The sequence below is a fragment of the Falco rusticolus genome, chromosome 1 (genome assembly GCF_015220075.1).
Source record: "Falco rusticolus isolate bFalRus1 chromosome 1, bFalRus1.pri, whole genome shotgun sequence".
Lineage (NCBI taxonomy): Eukaryota > Metazoa > Chordata > Aves > Falconiformes > Falconidae > Falco > Falco rusticolus.
This window is the reverse complement of record NC_051187.1, coordinates 114454486-114469598: the sequence shown is the minus strand read 5'-3', so window position 1 is coordinate 114469598 and position 15113 is coordinate 114454486. Positions and strand designations below refer to the sequence as shown.

The following is a 15113-nucleotide window of genomic DNA, read 5'->3' as shown; positions in this document are numbered from 1 at the left end:
TCGGAACCTTCCCGCCTCGCCGCGCGGGGCCGGCCGGGCTCCGCACCGCGCGCGCCGCTTCCGGCTTCCGCGGGGCCGCTGGAGCCAGGTGGGCGCGGGGGGCGGCCGCGGCGGCGGGGGGGCGCTGAGGGGGCGGCAGCGGCGGCGGGGGGGCGCTGAGGGGGCGGCCGCGCCTTCCTCGGTCCGAGCTAGCGGAACGGTCGCTGCCCACCCCCGGAGATACGGGCCGAGAAATACGGAGCGCGGCGATCCGCGTTGGAAACGCGTTGCGACAGTTTGGGGGCCTGGGTGAAAGTGCTAAGAGTAAGGTAACAACGCAGCGAGGGGCCGCAGCGCGCGTGTTCTCCGAAAAAGCTGTCGTCTGCTGGTGGCCTTTCACCTGACAGCCATAAATCGGGCCGTGCGAGCGCGGCGGCCTGGCGACCTTTACCGGCGGGGACGGGAGGGCTGCGGGGGGCCGGTCAGAGCCGGGCCTGAGGCGGCCGCTGCGCGACCGGGCCCTACGGAGCGCAGCCGCCCTCAGGGCAGCTCCGCAGAGGTGGAGAACGGCGTTGAAGTCACAGCGCCTTGGAAATGATTTCATCATTAGGAGGAATTGTGGACTGGAAGGACGTAAGGATGAAATACTGCTAATAGAGATTTTTCCAAATATTGATGTCTTGCGTAACGCTTGCAAAGTGGAAAAGCAGATTTTGTTGAATTCTCCATAGAATCAGATGTGACCCAGTGAATTCACTGTGATTCCTCTTTTGATGCTTATGCATAAGGTAGAAGCTATTTTATGCTCAAATACAACAAGTCTTGAAATATGGAAGGCCTCTTTTAGCTGTTAGTACATGCATGGCATGACAAGAGTAACGCAACAGTTACCCAGCCCCCCAGATGTATAGCTTGTTACAGCTGTTCATTATATTTGTGACAGCAAGGTGGTTAGCGTGTCACATAAGACAAGATAATATGACGCATGGGAGTGTCGCGCTCAGCACAGAAAATCCAGAAATCTGCTGATGCAATCTGCTTTCCTGTCTGCTGCAAACTTAGTGTGCATCTTTGGGACCTCATCAAGGACAATCTTTAAGGTGGGGGAAGAAACGGCACAGGCATGGTATGAGCAAAAGAGAATTTAGATGCCAGACTTTATGTGTTTTACATAGCACAAACCATCAGTTAAAATACACAAGCAGGCTTTGGAGTTGTGGTGGGAACTGCTGTCTTTGCCCTTACCTTCACCTTACCAAATAGAGGAGGCACGTGAAGAGCAGTAGGTGAAGCTTTTACAGAGTGAAACACACAGTGGTGGGGACCCAGTACTCACACAGTACATTTTGGGGCTTTTCCTTTGAACTGCTGTTCACCTCATACACAGCCTGCCGATATCTGAACTCTGAGCTTTCTGTGCCACAGCATCAGCCGTTAAGTTGGAGAGTCTGGCTGCTGCACCCTGCAGGGGAGCTGGACTGCAGACGGATTCCACTGGGGCTTTCCTGTCTGAGCATTTAGTAAAGGTGTTATCGTGCCTAAATAACAGTTTTGGGTCATCCATCAGCCTCAGATGACAGAAGCGTGGCCAAAAGTAGAGGTAGAACATAATGTAGCGGCATTTTAGATACTGATTAGTGCTTTTAAAAGGTGCAATACTGTGATTTGAAAGGAGTTGTAGGTAAACAAAGTTTTTACTGTCATGATTTCTGGCATCGTAACATTATGAAGCTCCAGTCAGAAAATCAAAAGATGGTAAATTCCCTAAAAATTTAGAACTCGGGGCGAAGACAACAAACATCTTAAGTGGAAGCTCGGAGGGAAAGAGTGATAGCATACTCATCTATAGGATGTTTTTATTTATGGGATGGTGTTTGAAAGCGTGGTTTGACTTGATGGCTTTATTAAAAGGACCTGACATTGCAGTTTTGTTGTTGTTCAGTTTAGTGCAACTTTCTAAAAACTATCATCTTAAAGAATTCTCATAGTGTGTCCTCAGTATCACTGAGACCATTTTTCATGAAAATGGTTTGTCATTTTGGTGGTTTCAATTACGAGGTAATGTGTAGAAGTCAAGGTATAAATACTAACCATTAGATTCTGTTGTAAAAATCAGCATTCGAGCAGTTTGAAAATTAGTGTGCAAGTCCAATATGAGTCCTCACATTGGACTCCCAGTGTCAGAACCGTCACGCTCTAGAATAATAACAACTGCCAGCAGGCAGCTCAGCAATACGATTTTGACTACAAAATATGACACTAATACAATTTAAACACAGTGCAAAGTGCTGCAGGGTGAGAAAACTGATTTATGTATGCTATCAAAACCAAATTTTAGCATTTGGTCAGAACAATATATTTCTTTGTTCAGGAAAGTTAGGATTGTTGGATTTATTTTATAAGACTTTTTGAATGAAGATACTAATTTTTCTTCCAAGTTTAAGCTGCTACAATTTGCTGCTTGTTGATGCTTCAGCTCTCCCTTACAGATACCAGCATACATGTCTGCTTGAAGTTAGGGATGAGGCTGGGAAAAGCTGGTACTTCATTCCCTAAGTGCAGATGGAGATTTTAAGATTACACTGGAGTCTCACTTATCAATTGTTTGCAAATACATTTCTGCAGTTTTAGAAATCGGAGGCAGAGCAAGGAGCATTGTTAGGTGTACCTGTAGCTAGAGGAAGTGCGGGTTAGTTGTACAGTGCAATATATGCCAGGGCAACTCGCTAGAGAGGCCAGATTTTCAAAAGAGAAGCACAGTGGTGAGGTACCAAGATAAGAGCTAAACACTTCCAAAACTTAAGCCATCTTGTCTGCAAGGAAATGTGATTTGGTAGTGACAGCACAAAAAGTATGTCCACCTAGGCCATAGACTTGGGAGTGGTTTTTTTAGAACTATGTTTAATAAGGCAACTTTTTTGTCAGTAGAGAGGTCCTTGCCTCTTCCTTAGCTGCTTTCTTATTCCCATGCTTGCTAAGCAAATACCCCTGATGCCCCTTTCACTGTCTTCCCCCATCAGATTGTGCTAATCTGGGCCTTGTGGGTGCTTGTTGGTTTGGGTTTGAGTTCTTTAACCTGTATCTAGTTTAGAATGTGACACCAACAACAGTTACATCAGCAGAAATGAGGGGATGATAAAGATGGAGCGTAAGGAAGGGCCTCTATCTTGAGTGCCCATGTTAACGGGAGAAATTCTGACATCAGACCACACCTTTAATCTTAGTTGTCCATTTCATGAAGTCAGGATAATACTTGCCTAATTTATTATAAACACAGAGTAAACTAAGCATATGTGAGTACTGTGGATATGACAAGAGAACAGTGGTCTGATTGATTGCCTGATGGTCTCACCACTGTATTGCATTCCATGTTAGAATGTTAAAGTAGACACATACGTTGAACAGATAGAATTAAATCACTGTGAACCCTTTTTGGGAAACAGTGGCATCTTAAAGCAGTGCATGCTTATCTCTTCATTATTGCTCATGTGCCAGAATGATAAGCAGTACAAACATCCTTTTGTCATAGCTCTTAAATCTGTATGCAATTTTGTTTTCTAAGCCTTCATGAAAAGTGAAATCTGCAGTTTTGCAGTACACAACAATTTGCTTACCTGAAGAATGCTTTTTAACTGATTGAAGTAGGTACCGAGCATGAGAAGAGAGAGAAGTGAAAATGAGCTGAACATTGTCCTTATTAAAGAGGCAAGGCAAACTAAAACCAGAGGCCCATCGCAAACCAGCCTATAAAACATGGCAAGATTGTTTTTTTTAAGACAAAATACTTCAAAGACAGTTATGTGCAAAGTGTAAGACAGCAAAGTCCTTTCCAGATCACAGTATTCTTAGTGATTTATCACATAACCCTTCCTAAGGGACTGGCCCCTTAATCTACGTGTCAAAAGAAACTTTCAGAAGAGAAAACGAATGGAGATGAAGCACAGTTAACATGGGAACTCCGAGATCCAGTTTTAGTGCTGCATGTGTCACGTGTATCCACGTATTTATGTACGTCGTTTTGTGTACATTCGTTACATACCTGTTTTTTCCCTTCCCACAGAGTGAAAAATGCCTAAAAAGAAGACTGGTGCTCGTAAGAAAGCTGAGAACCGTCGTGAACGTGAAAAGCAGATAAGGGCTTCAAGAGCCAACATAGATTTAGCCAAACACCCTTGCAATGCTTCAATGGTAAAATAACCTAAAGTATTATATATTACAATATGTGATTTTAGATTATGTAAACCCAGTGATAATATATTGATTGTATTTAACACCACTAGAATGTCAATCTTCCTGCCATCCTTACTTTATATTTAAGGTTTCATTTTGCATCAGAGGTATAACACTTGAATAAAAACTCAGATTCTTAATCAGAACTTAAATCAGAGTCCCTGGTGGGGTCTGTAAATTTTATGTAGTGTAGTTAGAATAAAAATAGTTACCAATGTTTTATTTCTTTTCTTTAGGAATGTGATAAGTGCCAAAGGTAAGTATTTTTCCCCTTCTAAAACCAGTAGTTTAGTATTAATTGGTTTCAAACGTTTTACAGGTCTTTTTTTTCTAATGCTTGCTTGCTTTTTTTTCTCCCCTCCATGTGCCTAGACGACAGAAGAACAGAGCTTTTTGCTACTTCTGTAACTCTGTTCAAAAATTACCTATTTGCGCACAATGTGGTAAGTAGAAATAATGAACAAAACCATGGTATCTTCAGTCCCATTTGTAGCGTTAAACTCTCAGCAGTTAGAGTACCTTTGTCTTAAAGTACCTTTGTGAATTGTGGAGCAGGTTCTTTTAAATCTGCTGTGAATGTCCTCCTTGAGAACTGATCTTGCTCGATCATGCACTCATGGGTATGCCCCTGACACCCAGAGGTTTGCAAGTTAGGGTCATTGGTTTGTCTTCAGTAATTGATCCTCAGAAGAATTTGCCTCACTGCCTTTTAGGATTGAGAACATCTTGACTGACCATTACCCTAGAGTGACCACGTAGAGTATTGTTTCATAAAAATGTAACAAGAGCAAAGTTAAAAATGCTTTGACTGCCAGCAAGGTGCCAGTAAATTTAGGGGTGATATAATTTCTGATCAGTTTAATGTCAATTAAAGCAACAGTACATTATTCAACTTACATAGTTTTGTAATGTAATATGCTGCTCATGTTACTTATATGTGCTAGAGGGCTGATGCTTTGAAATCAGAAGAAAAGGACTCCTAGTGACAAAACTCAGCTCTGAATCAGGCTAAAATGCACACCCCCCCCTGCTTTTAAAAAAAACAAAAACAAAACAGCCGCTTGCTTGCAAGGGATGTTGATAGTAATTTCATACTTTAAGGTGAATTTTGTTGGTTTACTGTTTCAACACACCCTTGCAGATTTTTGATTTGTCATTAAGCAGTTTGGCTGTTTTGTAGTTTGACTCTGAGAGCTGCTGACATCTGCAGCTTCGAGTGCCTTTGTTGGGACCTGCAGATGCTGAGCATTTCTGGAAGCCAGGCTGTTAGTGTGCAATGGCAGTGTGTCATCCTTCCTAAGTCTTCCCTCTGTCATGCAGTGAAGCACTGAAAACATACTATCTTGCAGTATATTATACATCTGAAGTTGACTCCTGTGTGTTGAATTTATCTTAAGCTGCAGTATGTTTCTGGAGGAAAAGGGATCCTAACAACAGCCACAAAATTAATATTGAGTTCCAGGGTTTTCCAAGACAAAGACCATTAGAGCTGTTTGGTGCTTAGTCAAATATTGGGGACAGCTCCTGTAAACCAACAGCATCTTTCTTAGAGAAGTTGCTGAGGAATGGGAGCAAGGTAGCTGTACTGCAACGTTCAGGCCCAGCAATACCCCCACCACCTCCCAAATGCCATTTAGTATCTGAGGTGTGATTTAATACAAAACTCTGCTGATGCTGCATACTGGGATTTAATGACATTTTCAGAGTGTTGTTTGGTTTTTGTCAGCTCTTGAATGGGTTTGCAGGGAGCACCCTTTTGCTGGTTTCTCTAGGCAGGCAATAACACTTACTGAAGGGGTCTGTGGCAGGGTAGCTTAAATCAGTGATAAAACTCCACTGCAGTAGCCCGGACTAACTACAAGATTTTCTTTGCTTGTATAACTGCATACAGAGCGTGGATCTTTCTGGTATGTCAGAGGCAAGGAGTAGGAGAAACTTGTCACCCTAACTGCTTGATTTTTAAGTGCAGACTGCGGCCTTTTCTCCCACACAACCCCTGCATTTAAAGGGAATTATTTTGTCTAGGAGGTAATATCTCTTCAAAAAAGAAAAAAAAACCCACCAGCACCACCCCCCCGCCATGTATCTAAGTAAGTAAATGATCAGATGCACATGTTTTTTTTTCAGAGGGCCTCAGCCCTGCACACAGCACATGCTACTTTTATAGTGGGACAGAAGTAGCAGCAATTTTAAAGGCAGCTTTATTAAGATGTCATTGCTTGACTTTCACCTTAATTTTGGCTTTTGGTTTGTTTTGACATTTGAAATTCTTGCCAATGCCTCAAAACATAAAGCAAGACAACGCACTGCCTCATTATCTCAGTACTGGGGCAAGAGATTTTGGCTGAAAACGGATAATTAATTTGATCTAAGGAAGATGTGAGGGTGGGTTGCAGGTTGCAGACATTCCTTTGCATTATTTTTACCTAGATTTACAATTAAGCGCAGACGTTTGGCTGAAGTACTGCTCTTACATGAACATTCGTTCTAAGTGGTTTTGATTTTTACATAGTTTTCTTCTGGTTGCTTGCCTTTTTTTCTTTTTTTTTTTTAAACAGGAAAAACCAAATGCATGATGAAGTCTTCGGACTGTGTTATAAAACATGCTGGTGTGTACAGTACGGGACTAGCAATGGTGGTATGTATACAAAATCACAAGCTCTTTTGCCCTATGAGACTATATTATGCAAATCTTGCTCAAAAAAGATAAAACAGATCTATGGAACGGTAGCATGTACTGTGCCAAGGTTTTTTTCTCATCTTACCATTCCAATCTGATTTTTCCCATATATGAAAACCCAAATTTTGCATTTTTAGGTTCAGCTACTGCAAACTCTGACACACGTCCTGGATGCTAACAGATACGTGTTGGTGGCAGGCCCTAAGCACGTGCATTAACAGCACTGGAGCTTACATGCCCCATAGCCAATTCCCAGTCTTCATTAAAATCTAGGATCATTCTGTAGAAACCAGTGGAATTCTGTCACTCTCTTCTCAGTATTGCAAAGATCATCAGTGTTGCAGAGAGGAATCTGTTCCATGGCATTAGGGGGGGAATTTTATTTAAAAGCGTATACAAACATTTGGGCTTTTGGCAGAGATAGTTACAGCTTCTGGCCTTTTGTTCTTAGAAGTTAGTTCTACATTCTGGAAAGCAAAGCATGGCATGTCACAGCCTCTGGACTGAACGCTGTATGGGCTAAACTCTGCCCTGTTTCTGCCTCCAGCTGGCAGTCAGCTTTTCTCAGTAACGCAACCGGCCTTCCCAGTCTGAAGTTCCTGTACTCACTGATGCAATGTTTTCATCAACAATCAATTTGGATTCACCATTGTTTTCTTAGTTTTGTGTGCTTGTAATGCACATGGTAGTTTGTTACATACGGGCTGAGGAGGCTTCTTAAATGCTGCAATTAAGGGATAGTTGATGTGTAGATCTTGTAGTTTAATCACAATGAAGGTTAGTCTGACTTCTAATGAGTTATTTGATCTTTGCTCTCTGCAGAGCTTATTTTCTAATATAGCTTGGTTTAAAATCCAAATGAGTAATTTCAGCTGTAAGAATCTAGTGGCATTTTTCAGGTCTTTTTTGAAATGGCATTTTTGCCAGAACATTGCTGTCATTTATGGATCTCAGGTTTCAGCTGGAGGACACAATTTTCATGCATAAGTTTTATGATAAGAAATGTAAAAATCAGAAAAGGAGAAAACCAAGTTATTTTGCATGATATTTAATCCTGAAGAAACGAATATCAAACAAACGAAATGAACCGTGGAGCAGCTTGATAGGAATACAGATGCAGCTCATGCTCTCTTGCTCAGCTGGAATGAACCCACTGAGAGAATGGATACTTGGATACATTCAGGGTTATGGAATAAGAGTCTGTCTCTAGATATTGCAGAATTCCCAAGATGATACCTTTCTGTAATTGCAGGGTGCAATCTGTGATTTCTGTGAAGCTTGGGTGTGTCACGGGAGGAAGTGTCTCAGCACACACGCGTGTATCTGCCCTCTTGCAGATGCAGAATGTGTTGAGTGCGAAAGAAGTGTCTGGGACCACGGTAGGTTGCTTACACTTGAAAGTAGGAAAATCTAACCGATACTTTTCTACTCACGTTGCTTAAATTACTCTATATTTTTAACATAGCATTTTGAATCTTCACTCACTATCAGTCTTTGCAGTATGTTTGTTCAAAGCAAGACACTCTCCCCATTTTAAAAATAGGCCTTATGCAGCGGGGAATGTAAATGACCTGCTCAAGAACATAACTGCTCAACTCATGGAGGGTTATGTAATCTAAAGTACTAACTGTCTTAGCAGCTGAGCCCTTCACATAATTAAGCACTGCATCAGATTGTCAACACACAATTTTCTGCCATTCCTTCTTCACTTGTGCATGCTAGTATGGGTATTTGGATTCCCAATTGCATAGCAAACCATACTGATCTCCATTTGTGGAATCCTTTAAAGTGTTTATTTCAAGTGCCCATCAGAGGTGAGGCGGTGGGAGGGAAGGAGGCTGGGTGAGAACGTGATCTGAATTAAGAAAAATACTTAATGCCATAGTCAAAATAAAATGAAGAAAATAACTAGAAGTAACACTTGCTTTATGTTTGTGCTGCCTTACATTGTAAGATACATGGTATTTTTCAGTGTAATAATGGATGGCAGTGTCTGATTTAGGACTTTGTTGAAGCATTTGTGACAGAAGGAAAAAGTCGTCAGTCAAAGCTACTGCCTAAATTGTTTGCAGAGCAGAACTTGATGCTTATGCCTATTGCTGATTATTTTGCCTTGATAAATCTTTTAGGAGGCAGAATATTTGCCTGCTCTTTTTGCCACGATTTCCTCTGTGAAGATGATCAGTTTGAACATCAAGCCAGCTGCCAAGTTCTGGAAGCAGAGACATTTAAATGTAAGTTAGTTATTCATAGTCCCTTTCACCACAGCTAAGCAGACTCTCCAGTTGCTTCCTCTGTGCTCCAGGATACTCTCCATCACCTTTTCCAAATAGTTTTTACCACCACTGGAGGAAAGGGCCTGTTTCTTACGTGCTTGCTCTTGATACCCAGTTATCTAGATTAGAGCTTTTGTTTCTGACCTTCCCTCCATGCCAGATTGTACATGGTAGTTGTTTCCCTGCCTGGCTTTTACAGGCCTCCCAAGGGAAGTTGCCTTTGCAGGAGCCAGCCGTCTCTGAAGTTGCAGGGTTGGCAGTGGGCAGGACTGCAGCAAAACTGCCGGAACTGCTAATGCTGCTTTTTTAGTCCACAGAGCTCTGCAGGCAAGGAGCACTCTTCCACTCTTCTGACCACACCGATGAACTGTTTCGACATACCTGTTTCTCATGGAAAACAGCTGCTCTAAATAATACTACCTGTGTTAGTCTGGCTAAACTTTCCCAGATTGCTGTGTTTCCCAGATGGCCTGTATGTTGGTGAAGGTTTAGCAGCTGTTGGTTTTGCAGAAGCAGCAAGTCCTGAGGAAGGCTGTGGCTCAGGAAGCAGTCATCATCTGATTCAGTGAGACAGGGTGAGCACAGAAAGAAGTAACAAAACTAGGGTTCATCCAGAACATGAACTCAATGTTAGTTTCTTCACTGACCATTGGACTGTGGACATATATGTTAGTAATGTATCAAATGTGTCAGTATTGATACATGTCCACTTTTACTGAGTAAAGAAGGTGTAGCTGAAGACTTTTTGTCCTTTTGAACTTTGATTAATTGCGTGGACAAAACTGAAACTGGTGTTTGTAAGAGGACATGATGGTCATGCCCGAATTTTCTAGTCCACTACTCATCTCAGGCTGAAACAGGGAAACTTCAGGGGAAGTTAAAAAAAAAAACACACACAAAAACCCCCCACAAAACACAAACAAACCAAGACTATGCATAATGTTTGAAATAACTAATCTTCTGTAGAAGTCTTTCTTTTCTGCCCACCATTAGCTGCTATTTGGTTTATCCCCATGAAACAAGTGTTTATCCTTTCCAAAACCTGTGTGTATTTTGATTATCGCAACGTTTTTCAATCCATATTATAGAAGTTCAAGGTGCTCTATCATGTATAAGACTGTTTTCTTCAGAACTGACTTATCTCTTGTCCTAATTGATTACTTCCAATTCAGAATGTTTGTTGATTTCAGTGTTGTAGTCTGCATCTAGAAATCTTTTATATCGTTTTTCATCTCAGATCCATTTTTGCCCAGCCAACTATTTTCTAAGCCTTGATTAGCTTCTCTTGATATATTCTGCCAGAATATCATCCTGCATAGCAATGTTGAAGCAGCAACAGCTGTTCCACAAGAATGTTTTTTCAGTGATTGTTGGAAGCTTTTAATTCACAGATGTGATGTCACACCCTGAATAGGAAAATTGCTTTTTTGAGGGTTTTCACGGTGTTCAACATTTTGTGGCACAGTGCAGTCTTGGTAGAGAGGCAGGATTTTCATCAGTGTGTGGTAACAAGATTATAAAAGCTGAACTTCTACAGGATACATGAACTTGAAACGTAGTCATGCAGTTGTGGTCTAAATCCCATTCTAGTTGTGGAAAAGGTACTGTTACTGTCCATCACTCTCTGAGAGAAGTTTTTTAAATTGCGGATCCTCCAGAAGTGTTTGAATATATATGCATTAGCATTTCCAGTTCCATCTTTAAACACCTAACAGAGTGCTAAATCCCCTGGCTGTCCTGCTCATGTGGAGAACTCAGGATATTTATTACTTCAGATTCAAAAACTATTCTCACAGGGGTAAGGCAAGGTGGAAGGGAATGGGTCTTGCACAGGGACTGATAAAATTACTGCTTCTTGAGGAGTAACTATTCACCTGCTTTGTGTTGCTGCCAGTTCCTGTGTGGTTGCCTTTACTATACTCCCTCTCGGGGAGTAAAGAAACCAATTTGAAGCTTAAGGGCAAGTTCGATTTTGAGCACTGATTCTTGTTGCTGTTCATGTGCCAGCTATAATTTTTTAACACGGTTAGATAGATTTTCATCTGAAGTTGTGTGTAAGAAAGTACATTTCCGGAGGACGTGACAGAAGCTACGGAAAAAAGTAACTGTTCTAGTTTTGGAATTTTGCAAGCTTTAAGTGTTCTCAAATCCCATATAAATGAGATAAAGGTATTAAAGGCTGCTGTGGTGGTGTTTGAAGTGACTGTAAAATACTAGCACTCCTTCTTTTGACATTGTGAGAAAAGGAAAAGCAAGATGATCACTTAATACCAAATCGGTCCTGAAACTTGTGTTTAAAAGTTCGGAAACTCAAGAAATAGTTAAACTTTTTCTGCTCTTGAACTTTTACTTTTAGTGTCAAATCACATTACTGCAATGAGACTTAAACTTGGAAAAAAAATGTAGTAAAAAGGTACTGTGTGGTAAAACGACTGGTTTGCGTTGCCAAAGTGCAGTTGTGTCAAGGAATTAAAAATAAGCACCTCAGTTACATTATTACATACTTTTACAAGGTTTTAAAATCATCACAGATCTCCAGTTTCCAAGTACTGAATTTTCCTTACTGATTTTCTCCAACAGGTGTTTCCTGTAACAGGCTTGGGCAGCATTCATGCCTGCGTTGTAAGGTAAAGAGTAAAAACAGTTGCAAGTAGCTGTGATTTTTAGACTTGTTCTCCTTAGTCCCCAAGGCTGGTAACAAGCCTTGTCATGCCTTCATCTACATTATTAAAAAAAATATTCATACTTTTGTATTAGTTTCTGAAGCCTGGAGGCAGCGTTATGGGGGACAAAAGGGCTTTTATCTGTGCTTGCACACTTGCTACAAGACAGTGTTGTGCATCCTTACACCAGGTGAAGTGATCTTCACTTTGTCCAGTCCTCTGTGTTTAAATTGGCTCTGTAGAATGTTTGGGCCTTTTCAGAAAAAAAACGCAAAACAAACCCTTGGCTTTGGACTATGTGTGGATCCAGTGTAGAACCAAGACAATTTTAAAAGTTTTTGGTTTTTTTTATAAAACAGTCAAGTGATGATCTCACCAGAAAACACTGCTGCAGCCTGGATCCAATAGAAATAATCTCCACAGCTAACCCAGTTTTGCAGATGCACAGGCTAATTTGTTGATGTCAGGCTTTTGGTTTTACACACTTGGAAGTAATTTTGTGTAAAAAGTTCCACCTGCTTCATCATCAGCATTGCCCAGATTTCTGCAGGAGCTGGTTTCTTGCCTGGTCTTGCTCTTCTTATGTTCTTTATGTTTCCCTGCAGTCTCCCATAGCATTGATTTCATATTCCAAATTCTTCCTTTCTCCAGGTATGTTCACTGGCACCCTGGTGCTCAATATGTGAAATTTCAATCTCTTAATTCTTGCCTTGAGGTCACTGCATAGATATGTTCTGGCATACATCTCTGATTGTATTTTGTTTAAGCTTGTCAATGTAAAGCAAAATTTTCCAGGCTCCTTGTGGGCAGCACTATGACCCTGTTCCTGAATGTGCTACTTTCTGTGCTTGTTTATCAGTGCTTTTACCCAGTCTTTTCCCCAGGAAGCCATGAAACTTACTTTCAACACAGGAGCCGTTGCTCTGCGCACAGACTCCAGTTCCACTGCAGATAGAGCTCATTAAATTTTAATCCCAACCAGAAAATCCTGCTGCTGTTAGACACTTTTTTTGCTTGCTTCTGGCTGGAGACTATTCTTCTATGATTAAAACATTTAGCCTTTTTTATTCTTTCACCCCACAGGCATGTTTTTGTGATGATCATGTGCGAAGTAAGGTTTTCAAGCAGGAAAAAGGAAAAGAGCCTCCCTGCCCTAAATGTGGCCATGAAACTCAGCAGACAAAGGATCTCAGCATGTCAAGTAAGCCTGCTTCTCTAGCTAACAAACAATGCAAGTACTATTGGCGACTGCTTTTCTGCATAGGAACACTTAAGTAAAGTCCATTTACTTTCAGTTGACTTGCAGAGCTTTGCTGCATTTGTTTTGGGGAAAAACTTTGTTTCTTAGTTCTAGAATAAAGCGGTCTCTTATTCTTAATCATTAATTGATTGCAATACAGTGAAAACTGTTGTCTAGTTTGAGATTTTAGTTACAGAACAATTGCAAAAAAATCACCACCTAAGTCATTATTTCATCTACAAGAAGCTGGCTAATGAAGTTCGAAGTGCAATTTGATGACATACATACAATCTACCTCAACCAGTCTTGAATGAATCACAATATATATTCTGTCTGCAAAGCACATCCAATTACAGGTTTTCTTGGTTAGAGTACCAAAGGTTTATCCTAAAACCCAAGTCATGCTCTGGGAGCAGTTATTGCTTATACAAACTTGGCTGCAGAGGGATAGGCTGTTTGTAGCAGAAAGGTTCTGTCAGAGCAAGAATTGAATCTGAAAATGTCAGATTTAGAAGAAGGATGTGTAACATTATATGCTCTTTGCTGAGTAGTGAAAAAGGATGGAAAAGAAATGTCAGATGCTCAGCTCAAATTGCTGTTGAGGAGCGGGAACATAATGATTTTTGTCTGCCTGCAGCACGCTCTTTGAAATTTGGCCGACAGACTGGAGGTGAAGATGCAGATGGAGCTTCTGGTTATGATGCCTACTGGAAGAGCCTCTCCTCCAGCAAAGCTGGAGAAGCAGGTGACCGTGAGGATGAGTATGATGAATATGAAGCAGAAGATGATGATGAAGATGATGTTGATGAGGGAGGGAAGGATTCAGATACTGACACCACAGATGTATTCAGCAATTTGAATTTAGGAAGGACCTATGCTAGTGGGTATGCACATTATGAGGAATCGGAAGATTAAGCTTAGTATGCTGGCAACTAAAAAAACTTGGAAGGAGCCAAGCAGTGCTTCACTTGAATCATGTACATGCCAGTAGGATAGTTCTATCAGGTACTTCCGTATCAAAGTTAGAGAGTAAAGAGTATGGAACTTCTGCAGTAACTCCAAGTGAGGTTTGGGGTTTGTTGTTTTTTTTTTTGTATAAACCAATATTGAGTTTGGGACTGGGGAAGAAGACAAAAATATTTTTATTCCGCTAAGCAGTGAAGCGGTTTTGTTCTTGAATTACTGAGTATAATGGTTCAATGCCATTTTCTCCTATCAACACAGGAATGTGGGAGAGCTGTACAACTTGTTTCTATTTGCTCATTAGAAAATAAGTTATTTTTTACAATAATTTTGTTAACTGATTTCATAAAATTAATGTAGTGGTGTGTTGGTGACTGCATTTTTTTGTTGTCTGCACAGTAAAAGTCAACTGCATTCTTTAATGAATTGTCATAAATATTGATCTCCCTTGAATAATTGGAAAGCAGGTTGTATACAAAGCGTAAATTGACACTAAAATAACTTGTTTATATAGGTAAGGCAGATCAATGTCGTTCTCTATGTACTTGAACATTACCTTTCCAGCATTTTTAGTATTGGATATTAATCAGTGAGGCTATATGCAGTCATTACAAGTGCACCCTGGATAATAAAAAAATTTATTGCAATAAAAATGTTGGTGCATCCTCGCTACCACCAAAATCTATAATTTCTCATTAGCTCAGCAAGAGACTGGTTTCTTCTGTGCCTAGTCTTCAACTCTTTTCCTTGCACACGACAGAAAACCCCTACAAAATTGGTAGGAAACAACCCCTGTATGTGAATTGGGAAGGTGAAAAAAACAGGTGGGTTCCAAATACTGGGTTCAAATACGGTTCTGTGCAAATGTGCTGGTACAAGGCTGTGTGATCAGCACATCTGAGCTGAGGAGGTGACACTTGCAGAAGTGTTAGCAGTGATTCCAATTTGAAAGTCAACGTGTTAATTACCAGTCTACACATCTAAGTGATAGAATGTAGTTCCCTCCTGTAGGGGAACTTTGGTAGGATAGCAGCTTTAACAGCAGACAGATCAAGATACAAGGGCAGCCACCTACAACGTTA

The 15113-nt window shown here is 40.9% G+C and overlaps 1 protein-coding gene across 4 annotated transcripts; it reads left to right on the top strand.

The window, feature by feature from the left end:
• The first annotated feature begins 26 nt into the window (after nt 1-26).
• Nucleotides 27-14716, top strand: ZNF330 (zinc finger protein 330). Of its 4 annotated transcripts, none has more exons than XM_037397051.1 (10): nt 27-88; nt 4040-4167; nt 4446-4465; nt 4582-4652; nt 6768-6847; nt 8142-8268; nt 9019-9123; nt 11746-11792; nt 12912-13029; nt 13706-14716. In XM_037397051.1, the coding sequence occupies exons 2-10, from the start codon at nt 4048-4050 to the stop codon at nt 13981-13983; spliced, it is 966 nt and encodes a 321-aa protein (XP_037252948.1). In that variant the 5' UTR covers nt 27-88; nt 4040-4047; the 3' UTR covers nt 13984-14716. The 4 variants fall into 4 exon arrangements, with proteins under 4 accessions (XP_037252948.1, XP_037252957.1, XP_037252965.1 ...); XM_037397060.1 differs by lacking the exon at nt 27-88 and adding an exon at nt 144-308 and having other exon boundaries at nt 13706-14272; XM_037397068.1 differs by lacking the exon at nt 27-88 and adding an exon at nt 349-612 and having other exon boundaries at nt 13706-14272.
• The last annotated feature ends 397 nt before the right edge of the window (nt 14717-15113 follow it).